Below are 13,355 nucleotides of genomic sequence, written 5' to 3'. Positions count from 1 at the left end.
TATATGACTTTTATTTGTCGCGTAACCAGGTGGTGATATTTAGTCATCTATCGCGTTTGCGCTTTTTGGCTTTCTTTTTTGACATAGTACCCCTTCTACTTTATAACTGCTTGTACGACATGCCGACCTGAGTGGAGGCCTTGCCTCTCCACTTTTCTACCACCCTGCCGGCGCTAAATTGTCGTCGCATATCCACCCCAACAGGATCTAGACTGGAGAAGATTCCCCGAGGTCACGGTACGGGAAGAAGCATAACGGAGCCATCCTGGAACCTTGCTGGGAATATTCGGTAGACAAAGAATAATTGCCGTGGGATGGATTAGTTGTCGCCTGCTCATGCTCTCCGGTGACGCGTAACCATGGCTGATTCCCGCATAGCAGCGGCCTATACCACCCGCTATCGCTACCGTAGACGACAATATTTAGAGTCGTCCCGGACGAAACTGATTTCGGGAGAAAGAAAGAAGAGAAAAGGGCTAGCGAAGAGGATTGCCTGTTACCGCGGATCCTCGTGAGTCTCCGGTCATCCGATCAATACCCGAATCTATCAATCCCGAGGTGGGGATGATCGAGAAGTACCGAGAGGACTTTACCGCTCGGGAGTCGAAATTTGGCACTAATTGGAGTCTGACGTGAACTTGGAGCTTCTCGAACCTGACCTGCGACCGCGTCCAGGGGCCCAGTCAAATCTACCGGACCAACGCTGTCCTGGGAAACTACCGTAGTCGAGAGGAGGAGTTTGAGGTGAAGAATAAGGAAAGTTGAGCGGATCGGTGAGTGCCTCCCTCCGGTCGACCATGCCAGTAAATTCCTAACTTGTTTTATATCGAGCCATTTCTCGTAGTTGCCAGAAAGCCCTTAATGTTAGCGTTGTGTATGATCATGGCCGGGAATCCGATAACGATACTTTGAAGTCATTATTTAAGTAGATTGTCGAGGAGTAAGCTGGGAGGAAACGAATTATTTTCCCTATTATTGTAGTTAATTATCGTTGGCGGTGTCGCGCGCGCGTCGAGGCCTGCCTGTTGTAGGCTCGACATAATTTTCGATATCATAATAGATTTTCCCCGGGACGAAATTGCCCGAGTTTCCGTATCGTTTCACGGATTGATAGTCCCAGATTGAGAGTCGCCGGACATCAATTCCGTATCCAGCTCACTCTCAGTTTGAAGAATATGTTCTCCGCTTTTGAGGCGTGTGAGATTTGTAGAGCTCTGTTGGGATGAATATTTGCGTTTAATAATTGTCGGTATAGGTGATTGGCCGTGATCATAGGCGATATTCACCACCTTTTCTGTAACGCTTACGGTATATCCCTGTTGTATCTCCACCTTACGTTATCTTGTGTTGGCAGGATATAGTTTGTACTTTACTAGCCTTTCGCTTGTATGTGTCCGTAAAGAGTGGATACTTATAATCATGTAATAAATTATTATAAAGTGTACTAGAATGTGGCGGGCCAATCGATTTACGAATTTCAATTTCTAGCTCTTATGATTTGAATCTGAGGTGTTATCGATCGTTTTAAATAGCTTATTTTGTGAATAAACCTCAGAATTTTCCTAGGTAAATCGTGCATTTTCCTTTATTCGAATTTTACCGCATTAGTTAAGAATAGTAGAGTAGCTGTAAGGATTCTGGGACCGGGTGGCGAGGGGGTCGGGGTCCCGCGGGGGTAGGGGAATTAGGGGAATTGCCCCCTCTCCTCGTGTGGTTGTGCGCATTCGGTTGTGCGCATTATCGCGTTCCCCCGACGTTAAACTCGTAGGGTACACAAGTGGCCTCCCCCCCCCCCCCCCCCCTCTTACGTTAAGCAGTGAACGCAGAGAAGGAGAGAAAGAGAAAGAGAAAGAGAAGGAGAAGGAGAAATAGAATTTTGAGGTTATGAAATGAACGATATTTGGAATTTTTAATAAAAATTTATAAATATATTTTTAATAATATACACATAAAAATTATAATTGAATATAATAATATATATTTTTTGCTTTTTTTAAAAGTTTTTCATACATTCTATAGCATGATGAATATATGTTTTGCAGATTGAACACCACTCTGGAAGTGGACACTTAATGTGTAGGTGACCATAATTTTTGCAATTTGTACACCAATAATGTGGCGTTAGATCTATCGCAGGTTCCATTTGTGTAGCCTCTGTTATTACGGAAATAGGTTCCGTTTGTGTACCACTATTTTTCACCTGGGACATATTTGAAAACATTTTGTTATTTTTTTATATTGTAACAACTATTTTACAAAGCAAGTATACTTACAAAAATCACCTCCTCTTCTTCTTCTTCCTCCTCCTCCATCTCCTCTTCTTCTTCTTCTTCTTCCTCCTCCCTCTCCTCTTCTTTCTCTCTCTCCTCCTCTTCCTCCCTCTCCTCTAAATCAATGGCTGGTATAAAATAAAATAAAAAAATAAATTTTTTTTCGTTATTCTTCGTTTTGAATAAAAAACAATTGGTCAAATAGTAAGATAGTTAAAAGTTTTCAAAAATATGTGTCGTAAAATTCTTTTATGATTCTATTTATTGACAATATCTCTGGGTTTTTATCTTTAAAAGAAATAAAAATAATTACTTACGGTTGAAGTGCATATTATGATGAAGCATCTCTTCATATTCTTCAAAATAACGATTATGAGAATCGTTAATTCTTTTGATGTATTCCTGCATCGATTCTGCAGGATTTTCATCCTCCTCTACTAGATTTTTTTTCACAAAACCCCGTTCACTTTCCATTTTTTTTTTTTTTTTAATTTTCTATTGTACAATCTGTACTGATGGTGGTTCGAAGACTGAATGAAGCCTCTGAAGAAATTTCGTCAAGAGAAACTCTTTGTCGTTCAATTTTTAAATATAAAGTTACATTTGATAACACTTAGGAGTCCATTCTTTCTTCATCGAGAAGGGATACACTATACCCTCTGAATAATCACCGTATTGTGATATTTTTTCCTATTGTGTTATATTGTGATAAACCTATAGGTCAATCACAATGGAAATTCATCGCAAGTAAGAAAAAACAAAAATTACCCCTTCCAAATATTGCAATTAAATACGCTTAATATACGATAATATCGTTCATATAAAAAGTCAGTCTGTTAAACGAGAGCTGCATAGTCGTACCACGCGTACTTGAACTATTAAGAAAAAATAAGTGTGTGATTAAACACATTAAAAAGAAACTTGTTTGTTACATAAAAAAAGGTAAGGATATTTTTTTTTTCATTCGATTAGTACATGCATTATTTAATTGAGTTTTTAACTTTAATGAGACTATTTTTTTTTTTTTTTTTTTTTTTTTTCATAGAGATAAAAATGAATTTCAATAAAATCAATGAATTGGGAAGCGTCATTCCAAAAAATTTTGTGAAATTAAATAGCTTGACGGAAAATCAAAAGTACGATATTTCCGAAGTGGACAAAATTATGACAAAATATGGAATGAAAATCATTGTAAAGCTGTCAACAACCGATTGGGTATTCTTGCCAGGGAGAATGGCAAAATTGGCGGAAGATACGGAGCAGTTGCAGTACCTACAAAAGGCTGCAGCAGCCAATAATTTAATAATGTTATATAAAGGAGGAAAATATCACAACGTGGAATTTAAGTCTAAAGTTTGATAGGTATTTTGTATCAAAAAAATAATGAATAAATTTGTTGTTTATTATATATTTATTTAATAAAAATTGTTTTCTTATTTTTTAACTTACATTTCTAACAATATTCGTAAGAGGATTATATTGTACAATTTTATCGTGTATAATTAGACAATAGGCTGTAGTATTATCCGGAATGGTTTCCATACACTCGATCTCGAGTTTGACGTCGACCGTGCCGGTTTTTAAGGACTCGTTCTGATGCGAGCAGTCGATGACGAAGAGCGGCCCGTACGTCAAAAAGTCCGTATAGTCGAGCATGGGTCTCCCGAGTTTCTCACCAGCGTAATAGGAGGTGAAAAATTTTACATACATGTCTTAGAGGACGGAGTAGCGGGATTTGGTGAAATCAGTGTCGAGACCATCGTACGGATAAGATTCGGAATTCAGATAGAGTTTGACATCGAGTACATTGCAATGACTGAATTTGAGCACATCCTCGTGCTGATTACTCTTCTTGTTCGTTCTGAACGCCAGAATGACGTATCGCGGCTTCTCCAATTGCGTGGACGCTTTCACGGACCACGTGTGTCGCTGCGACTTGGGCAGAAGCGGATACTCGTAAAGTTCCCAGGCGCGAAAAGCGAGTGACAGACTCTTGTCCTGCTCGACGATACTGAGAAATTGGAGTTTCGTAATTTCGTTCAGGGTCACATGGAGTATTCTCCATTGCACTCGTAGCAGCTTGATCGACGAATCGGTGATTTTCACCGATGAGTAAATGGCGTTTGTATCGTCGCGCGCGCGAATTAGAACGAGCTCGTGACGCGCGTTAACGACGACTCGTCGATAATCCTCGCAGAATCCCAGCAGCATTTTCAGGGGCATGCAAAAGCTGAAATTCTTAACAGCCGCCTCCTTTTTCAGCCGGTCTTTGCCCGTTGCGACGAACCATTCGGAATGACGTAGACTGGCGCTCTCCTCGGTGCTCAGGGAAACCAGATTCTTCAGAGTGCTGGTAATAACGACGTTTCTGTATCGGTCGATCTCGATACCGTTCAATTCATAACGGATCTCGTCGAAGAGAAAAGCCGCGGAATTGCAGTCGAGCGTAACTATATCCTCGTTGTTGGCGCTCGCGTCACGCGTGCCCTCCACCAGCTGGCCCTCGAGGTAGAGATAACTCTCGCACGGCAGGAGTATCAAATCTTGCTGCTGTATGGGAATGCGAATCTCGTCGCTGTTCGCCAACGAGGCGTTCGCATACGGATTGTAGGCATGCATCTCCATTTTGGTGATGCGATTGTCGTAGGTCAGCGGTGCGGTGACGTTCAAGGGATCTGCCATTGTTCCACTATGTACCTTCGCCCAATCTCTTCACGGTGAATCCCAATGATTGTAAAAATTCTATATTTCTTCTCGTTAGCAAGAAGCTCCTCTTGCCGCGATTTTCACTCCGATGAACCGGTGTATTCGACTCCACGTAGGACGAACGACTAGCGAACGTTTCATCCAGTTTCACCGCTTTATAATCCTCGTTACTTTTGTAAATTAACATTTTTCTTAATGTGCAATCTTATGGTAATTTCTTCACGTCCAAAGTCTACGAGACGATCGTCCTGATCGAGGATACGTAACGTGAGACGGTCGATTACTCTGACGATGACCGGTAGATAAATGACGGTTTTCGGTGTCTCCGAGATTTTATAGCCCGGTGGTACGCTGGGAAAGAACTCGTGAATAATGTGTCGGGGTTTACCGTTGGTGTACGCACCACCCGCAATGTTGCACTCGATGCGTAGAATATTTGTTTTCACAATGTTCACGGTTTCGTCGGATCAGCCTGGGCGTTCGGTTCGATCACGCGATTCGACGAGAAGCCCAGTAGTGAGCCAATGTTATTCGGTTTTCCAAAGTCAATCGAAGATTTACAGAATATTTCACTCTTCAGTGTATTGTTATTCGCTCGTAGAAGAATAACGCTGTCAATGTCGTCTTGAATTTCGTGTCTCGCAGAAATTTGAGCCTGCAAATACTCATTTATCGCACTCAATTCGTAACAGCCTCTGGGTATCGTCAGTACCTTATCGTTATCGTAGTAGAACTTATTATTCGTCTCGTCCACATTGGCTATCGAGTTGTACGTTTGCATGTCCACGAGACCGATCTCGTACCGATCGTCTTGCAGATTGATCGGGGGAAAGAAATCTGAATTTAATACTGATTTACGATCCGATAATGTCACGGTGAAAGACATTTTTTTTTTTTTTTTTTCAAAGTATCTGTTCTCGCAGGAATTTCACGCACAACTGACCGCAATTGCTTTTATCGTACGATTGATATCGATCATGATTGTAGTAGATTATAACGTTAGGACCAAAGTAACGCACACATTCTTTCGGCGGTTTCAAATTTCCAAAGGAATCGAAATATACGACGATGTCGTTACGCTTGACGTAGGCTACCCAGCGGGTACCAGGGCCGCATTGATCGTCGAGATTCACAAATCGCGCACTCGTTGCACCGCGGCCCGTCGAGCGGCAGAGATGTGCGCATAAAGACTCCACGGAAGTATGGTATGCGTCGGCAGATGCGTGCCAATTGTATGTTACTAGTAGCACCAGAATCCGAAAGGAGAGCTTCTACATTGCGACGAAATTTCCCCTCATTCATTTTCTTCCTCTTATTCGACCGTTTTTTTTTGTTGTTTTTTTTTCCACCTCCACGGTTTCCCTCTCCGACGACTCGCTTGTACGGTCTCAGATAAAGACCTCGGCCTCTCTCGCGCGACGCTTCCATCGCGCGATTGTGACGTTGCATTTCCCGCAATCGTTCTCTCTCAGCTTTTGCATGGTTTACAGCCGTCGCTATACCCGATGCTCCACCTGCCAGTGCTCCGACTGCACCTAGCAGTGGGAGTATAGGTATTATACCGCCCCGTTTCCTCGGCACTCGAATTCTTCTCTTCCTCGTAGTAGTACCAATTTTTTTCTTGTTGTTGTTGTTCTTTTTTTTAGCCGTTACTGCTTTCTTCATCGCGACAATATTATGTAATCCCAAGCCAAGTTTACGCTTAGCATTCATCGATGCCCATACGGCTGCGGCGACCCCGCGTTCACCCAAGGTCGCGTCTCTTGCGGTAATACGTTCACGCGCTCTCCTCGCTAGCACTTTATCTGCCTGATGACGCTCCGGTAGATCCTCGTTGTGCCAATATGCTAAGTCGTGATCGAGGCAGGCCTCGTCCAGCGGATTTATACCACGATCGCCGCGCTCCAATCTTTCGCGAAGTCGAGTGCCGGGCCCGCAATAATTGTAACCGGGCACGTGCAGCTCAAATGGCAATTTTTTCAAGACTTTATTGAAGAACGATCCAGACATTTAGAGCAACTGCTTCTCTTGCTGACAAACGTAACAGTCTTTCATCCGTCTCGGTGGTCCGTCGTGGTGAGTGGTATTAGGTAGATTGTAGTGTTGCAAGCAATATTGATATTGCTGCACATCAGAGTCCGCGCACGAAGCTGAAGCTAGCGGCCGATTGCTAGCGGCCGATGCGAGCATTATTGTCATAACTGTACACGTACCATGTTATGCGCAGCGTAAGTAGAAACCGTATATTCTCGCTAGCGCGCCGTATGTAGTCAGACACACTCTACGTGTCCCAGCACGATGCGAGCAAAAAAATACAACTCTATACCAACTAAACCGAACACTTGATGAAAATAAAAAAATATGGATCTTCTTCGTTATTTAATAGCGAAGAGACCCATATATGTTAAAAACTGGAATCGCCCAAGGAACTTGCCGAAAAAAATTAACAAAACTTACAATGCGCGACCTTTTTGCAGATTTCTCTACGTATTGGCTAAGTTTTACTCCGCAGCTATCCACAGGAAATTCCTCAGCCAATTTAAACCATATGCATCTTCTTCGTTATTTCATAACGAAGAGATCCATGTAGGTTAAAAAGTGGAAGCGACCAGGGAAATAGCCGAAAAAAATTATAGAAGCTTACAATGCGCGACCTTTTTGCAGATTTCTCTACGTATTGGCTAAGTTTTACTCCGCTGCTAGCCACAGGAAATTCCTCAGCCAATTTAAACCTTATGCATCTTCTTCGTTATTTCATAACGAAGAGATCCATATAGGTTAAAAAGTGGAAGCGACCAGGGAAATAGCCGAAAAAAATTATAGAAGCTTACAATGCGGGACCTTTTTGCAGATTTCTCTACGTTTCTCCTAAGTTTTACCCCGCTGCTAGCCACAGGAAATTCCTCAGCCAATTTAAACCATATGCATCTTCTTCGTTATTTCATAACGAATAGATCCATATAGGTTAAAAAGTGAAAGCGACCAGGGAAATAGCCGAAAAAAATTATAGAAGCTTACAATGCGGGACCTTTTTGCAGATTTCTCTACGTTTCTCCTAAGTTTTACTCCGCTGCTAGTCACAGGAAATTCCTCAGCCAATTTAAACCTTATGCATCTTCTTCGTTATTTCATAACGAACAGATCCATATAGGTTAAAAAGTGGAAGCGACCAGGCAAATAGCTGAAAAAAATTATAGAAGCTTACAATGCGGGACCTTTTTGCAGATTTCTCTACGTTTCTTCTAAGTTTTACCCCGCTGCTAGCCACAGGAAATTCCTAAGATTATGAGAAATATTTTAATTAACAATAATTTGTTTAGGGAGTTATATTCTTTCCTTTTATTTAATAGGCTTCATATATTCTTTTATTATTTATAGATACTTCTAATTGAAATAGAAGATATAAGAGGGGAATTACATTCAGGGAGGGAGTTAGTCAGATAGAGAGAGAGTTGGGTAGGGAATGGAAGAGAGTGTGGGGGATAGAGAGAGAGAGAGAGAGAGAGGGAGAGAGAGAAACTTAAGCACCAACAAGCGAACAGTTTACTCGTAACGTTAGATGCGGTTGGTATCAGTTGCAGGATAATAGTATATGAAAAAGCTTAAATAAGTAAGTGGTGTGTTGTATTAATGTGAAGACAAGTATCAACACGTTGGATGATATTTATTATATGTAGTGCAGATATTAGTTAGTGTGAAAAAGCGGATAGTGGTGAGTTCATTACAGGTTTCTTGAAGGATCAGAATCTCTTTTACTTCATCTGATTATTACGCATTAGCTGTGATTGATGTCAATAACAATCAATAATAGCGGATCTATGTGGGCTACATAAGTCATTATTGGATATTGTTATTTTAGGACGAACAACGCAACATTGAAGGATACTTATTGCGTAGTGCAAATTATAGGAAGTGCATACAAAGTAGATATCGGTGAGTTTATTACAGTTTTACTGAAACGTCTGAATCTCTCATATTTCATGTAAACATTACACAGTGGTAGCGATTGGCGTCAATACCATTAAAATAGCAAAACAAAATATGCAGCATTAATTATTGTATACCTATATCATACTAATGTAAGAAGATAAATCGATGCATGCAAGAATACGTAATCTCTACTAGTGTTAATAGTATTTTCATTTTTTTTATCTATTGATAGTAAAGTTATGAAAGTTTTCATGTGTTTCAAAGATATGAAGAATCAGTCTTGTATAATTAATTTGTACAATGTTTTTCTTCATCCGTTTTTCTATCCTATATGTCAGTCACATTAATATTTACATTACAGGTAATTACGTCTGAAAAGCAATTTTTTGCATATTGAACTATTATTAAGTGTTCAATTCTTATATAAAATGGCGAAAAAGGATTATGGAATAGCGGAAGCGTTACTTCAACTACTACCAAACATCAATTTTGAGGATTTCATAAAATCAGAGGAATGTCGCTCATGGAGGAAAGAAAATTGTCTTTGGTATAGAGTCAGTAAAATAATAAAAAAAAATAGTCATGAAAAGACAATAAAGAATTATACACGTAAACTGTATGTATATTTCTTTTCTCATAAGGACGAAATAAAGAATGAAATCTATAAATTGAAACATCCTAACGCAATAGAGGGATATGGAAATAGCTGTGTTAAAGGAAATAAATCAACTAAAAATTATATTAACGGTAATAATAATATAAATGAATATGATTTCAATAATAATAATGATAATAATGATAAATATTGTTATGAAATAAATTCTAATGAAATGGAAATTGATGGTACACTTGATAATGATACTTTTACTGATAGTGAAACTATTTATGGGAAATTCATTGGTAATGATGATAAGGAAGTAAGTTTTATTGATAACGATATTCATAATAATGATAAATGTTATTATGATGACAATATTTTAAATGAAATGGAAAAAGTTAGTGAGAAAATTAAGAATATTGATCAATTTACTGATAATGAAACAATTTGTGAAATTTATGAACAAAATAATAATAATTATTTGTATTCTAATAAGAACGATGTTATTCATACAAATAATTATAAGTGTAGCCCTAACAAAATTAAATATATAAAGGAAGAAAATACGTTGGCAATAAAAAATAAAATTTTACACTCTACATTTATAATACCAGCGAAATTTTGGGAAAATTATTTAATTCGAGTTAACGATCATATGAGATTAAAAAGAGGCTGGACGCAAGAGTTTAATGCAATTTTTGAAGTAACTTATCCCTATTGTATATTAAGTTTTTTATGGCACAAATGTTATGAACATAAAAGAAAGAGAGCATTTACAGCAAAAGCAATATGCAAAAGTTCACTGTGTAATGTTGAATTTGAATTTACAACATTACAACCAATAAACGAAAACAATAATGTAACCATATTAACATTTACGAGTAAGGAGGTAGATCATAAAATAGGCGAAGATCACCGTCGATTTATTTGCGGAGAAAAGCGAAAAAAAATTAGAGAAGAGTTAAAGGGTAAAGATCCTAGTACGTACATTTTAGAAAAGTTGATCAAAGTACCTGATGATGTATTGAAGCATGGTAATTTAAATAATACGCCCAGTTTACAGCTAATACAAAAGATTAGTAGTGAAATTAATAGGCGTTATGATTTAGACAGAGATGAAATTATAGCTCTCATAGAATTAAAGGAGAAGCTGATACCTCAATGGAAAGGACTCAGAATAGCAGGATACATTCAGGAAATTTCATTATGTCCTATAAGAATAATATTATTCTCTGAATGTGTTATTAAATATTTAATATATATGCGTAATCCAATTTTTTGTTACTTAGATGCGACAGGTTCCATTATTCTTCATCCAGGTAAGCAGATTCATAGTAAAAAAATGGATTATATTTTAAACAATGAAAAATAATATAAACCGTTATTTTACTATGCATTGATTTTAAGAGGTTCAAAAAGATATGGTCCTCTTCCCATTGCCGAATGTATAACAGATAGTCATGATATCCTATCTCTTACACATTTCTTAAATTCATTTCATCATTCTATGAGATGTATAAGTTCTCAAAAAGTCATTATTAATAAAATTGAAACAGATTTTAGTTTCGCTTTAATACAGTCTGGTATTAATGCTTTCAATAAAATAAATTTAAATAGATATTTAATTTTATCATACGAAGCAATTATACATGAACAAATTGAAACATTTTGTAATAATTACACCATTTTTCATATATGTTCAACACATTTTTTGAAAACTGTTATCAGAAAAATAAAATCAATAACGAAAAGTAAGGACTTGCAAATTTTAGCAGGCCGAGCTATCACAAAATTAATTCATTGTGATGATTTAGAAACAGCTGCAATAATTTTTGCTAACATTGTAAAAGTATTTGGGAAAAAATTTGTACAACATAAGAAACAATGTAACATAAGAAATATTAATTTTTTACAAAAAGTGAATAAGACAGGTAATACTCAGCATACAAAATTTTTAAAGAAAACATTTGACGATTACAATGTCAATAAATGGAAAGATGTTGTAAAATTCTCTCCTTTCCATAATTTTTTTAAGAACACTTACAATAATCACGTTGCATGTAAAAATAAGAAGAGGCACAACTTTAAAAAAGATAATAAGAAATGTAATAAAAAAGAAGTAATTAATAGAACGGAAAGATCAATACGATTTAAAAAAATTTACAGAAAGAATAGTTTTCTAATTAAAAATCCATTCTTCTGTGATAGATTTTTAAAATATTTACTTTCAAAAATACTTCCATATTTTCCTTTGTGGTCCGCAATTATAATAAAAATATTTAAGATTAGAAGAGATAGCAACGCTGCTGTCGAAAATTGGTTTAAAATAGTTAAGAATAATATTTTCAAAAAAAAACTAAAGTTATCTATTGTTCATTTTATTGAGGAAATGTCTACTGTTATTGCAGGAAGTTTGAAGCACAGGAGATATGAATTAATTACAGAAAGACAAAAGAGAAATAATAAATTAAGAAATAGTGGACCAGAAATGGTAAAGGAACATTGGGTAGATAAAATATCCCGAAAATACGGTAAAAGTAAAAAAAATATTTTCTTCACGGAAAATAAAATAATTACAGAAGATGAAATTAATACTCATCAACATGATACAGATGCGGATTCTGACTTAATCGGAGAGGTTTCTGATAAATGTTTTATATCAAATGTATTGCAGAAAGATAGTACACAAATAGTGGATGAAAACTCCAATGAATTAATGAGAGAAACAGATAATCAGATAAACTCAATAAAAGACGTAAAACCTTGGCAGGATGTTAAGGAATATCCTAGTATTGTAAAGGGTGTTAATTTACATATTTGCAATATGATAATAGACGAAATATCATTAGAAAGTTTAAAACCAAATGGTTGCATTGAAGACAATATAATCAATGCATTTTTGTCTATTATACAAATTAAATCAAATAATACAGAGGTACTTATCTTCGATACTCATTTTTATGAATGGGTGTGTAATCCAAATGCCATAAGTATTGGATTCCTCAAATGGGGTACAGTTAGAAAAGCTTGGAGCTATCAGGTATGGTTGATACCTATATTTAACAATCATCATTGGACTTTGTTGGAGGTTGATTTTAACAATAAATATTATGTATATTTTGACTCTTTACATGGAACAGTACCCAAAAATTTGATATTAAATGTAAGTAGTTATATTGAAAAACTCTTCGCAAGAAAAGATATTCAATTTAGTTGGAAAGAATGGACACTATGTGTACCAAATGATATTTTGAATCAAGGAAGGACACTGAATTGTGGTATACATTTAATGCTATGGGCATACATAATAATAAGTGAGGAAAATTTGTACTTTGAAAATCATGAGATGGATAACATTCGACGGTGGATTTGTAAAACACTGTTTGAAAATGATGGAATAAAAATAAATAATAATGGGAAATGTAAAATACCACTTGATTTTCCCCCAGATCGATTCATATCAAAATCTGAGGTTGACCAAATGATTAGCTATAAATACATACCATCGCCGAATTTGCATGATTGCAGATTAAACACAATGTATTACTGTGCTAATCTAACCAAATCAATAAAAAATAGATATATACTATAAATTATAAAGATGAAATACTTATGTGTACAGTTACAACTGAAGAAATATTCATAACACAAATTTTCAATTTATGGTTAATATTGTTACGCGGCAAAAATCCCTAGTGGATAAAACTCGCCGCGTAGAGCAAAATACGGCTTACTCTACGAAAGGTTATTTGGGGAGCGATACGATACAGCCAAAAACCTATACGCGATGATGCCTACGTCTTTCTCCAAAGGCTCTAAATCAACTCTATGAACGGTAGGTTGGACGCCAG

At 36.9% G+C, this 13,355-nt stretch overlaps 1 protein-coding gene across 1 annotated transcript; it reads left to right on the top strand.

Annotated features, from left to right (window-relative positions):
* Positions 1-8,535: 8,535 nt before the first annotated feature.
* Positions 8,536-13,096, top strand: LOC136774961 (metacaspase-2-like). The gene is made up of 6 exons (XM_066729435.1): positions 8,536-8,540; positions 8,836-8,958; positions 9,139-9,201; positions 9,316-9,460; positions 9,548-10,823; positions 10,914-13,096. The coding sequence occupies exons 1-6, from the start codon at positions 8,536-8,538 to the stop codon at positions 13,094-13,096; spliced, it is 3,795 nt and encodes a 1,264-aa protein (XP_066585532.1).
* Positions 13,097-13,355: the final 259 nt, after the last annotated feature.

This window comes from Prorops nasuta, unplaced genomic scaffold (genome assembly GCF_024137725.1).
Source record: "Prorops nasuta isolate Cenicafe-Biocafe unplaced genomic scaffold, Cenicafe_Pnas_1.2 PNAS00007, whole genome shotgun sequence".
NCBI lineage: Eukaryota > Metazoa > Arthropoda > Insecta > Hymenoptera > Bethylidae > Prorops > Prorops nasuta.
Note: the sequence above shows the minus strand (reverse complement) of the source record. Positions and strands in the feature narration are given on the sequence as shown.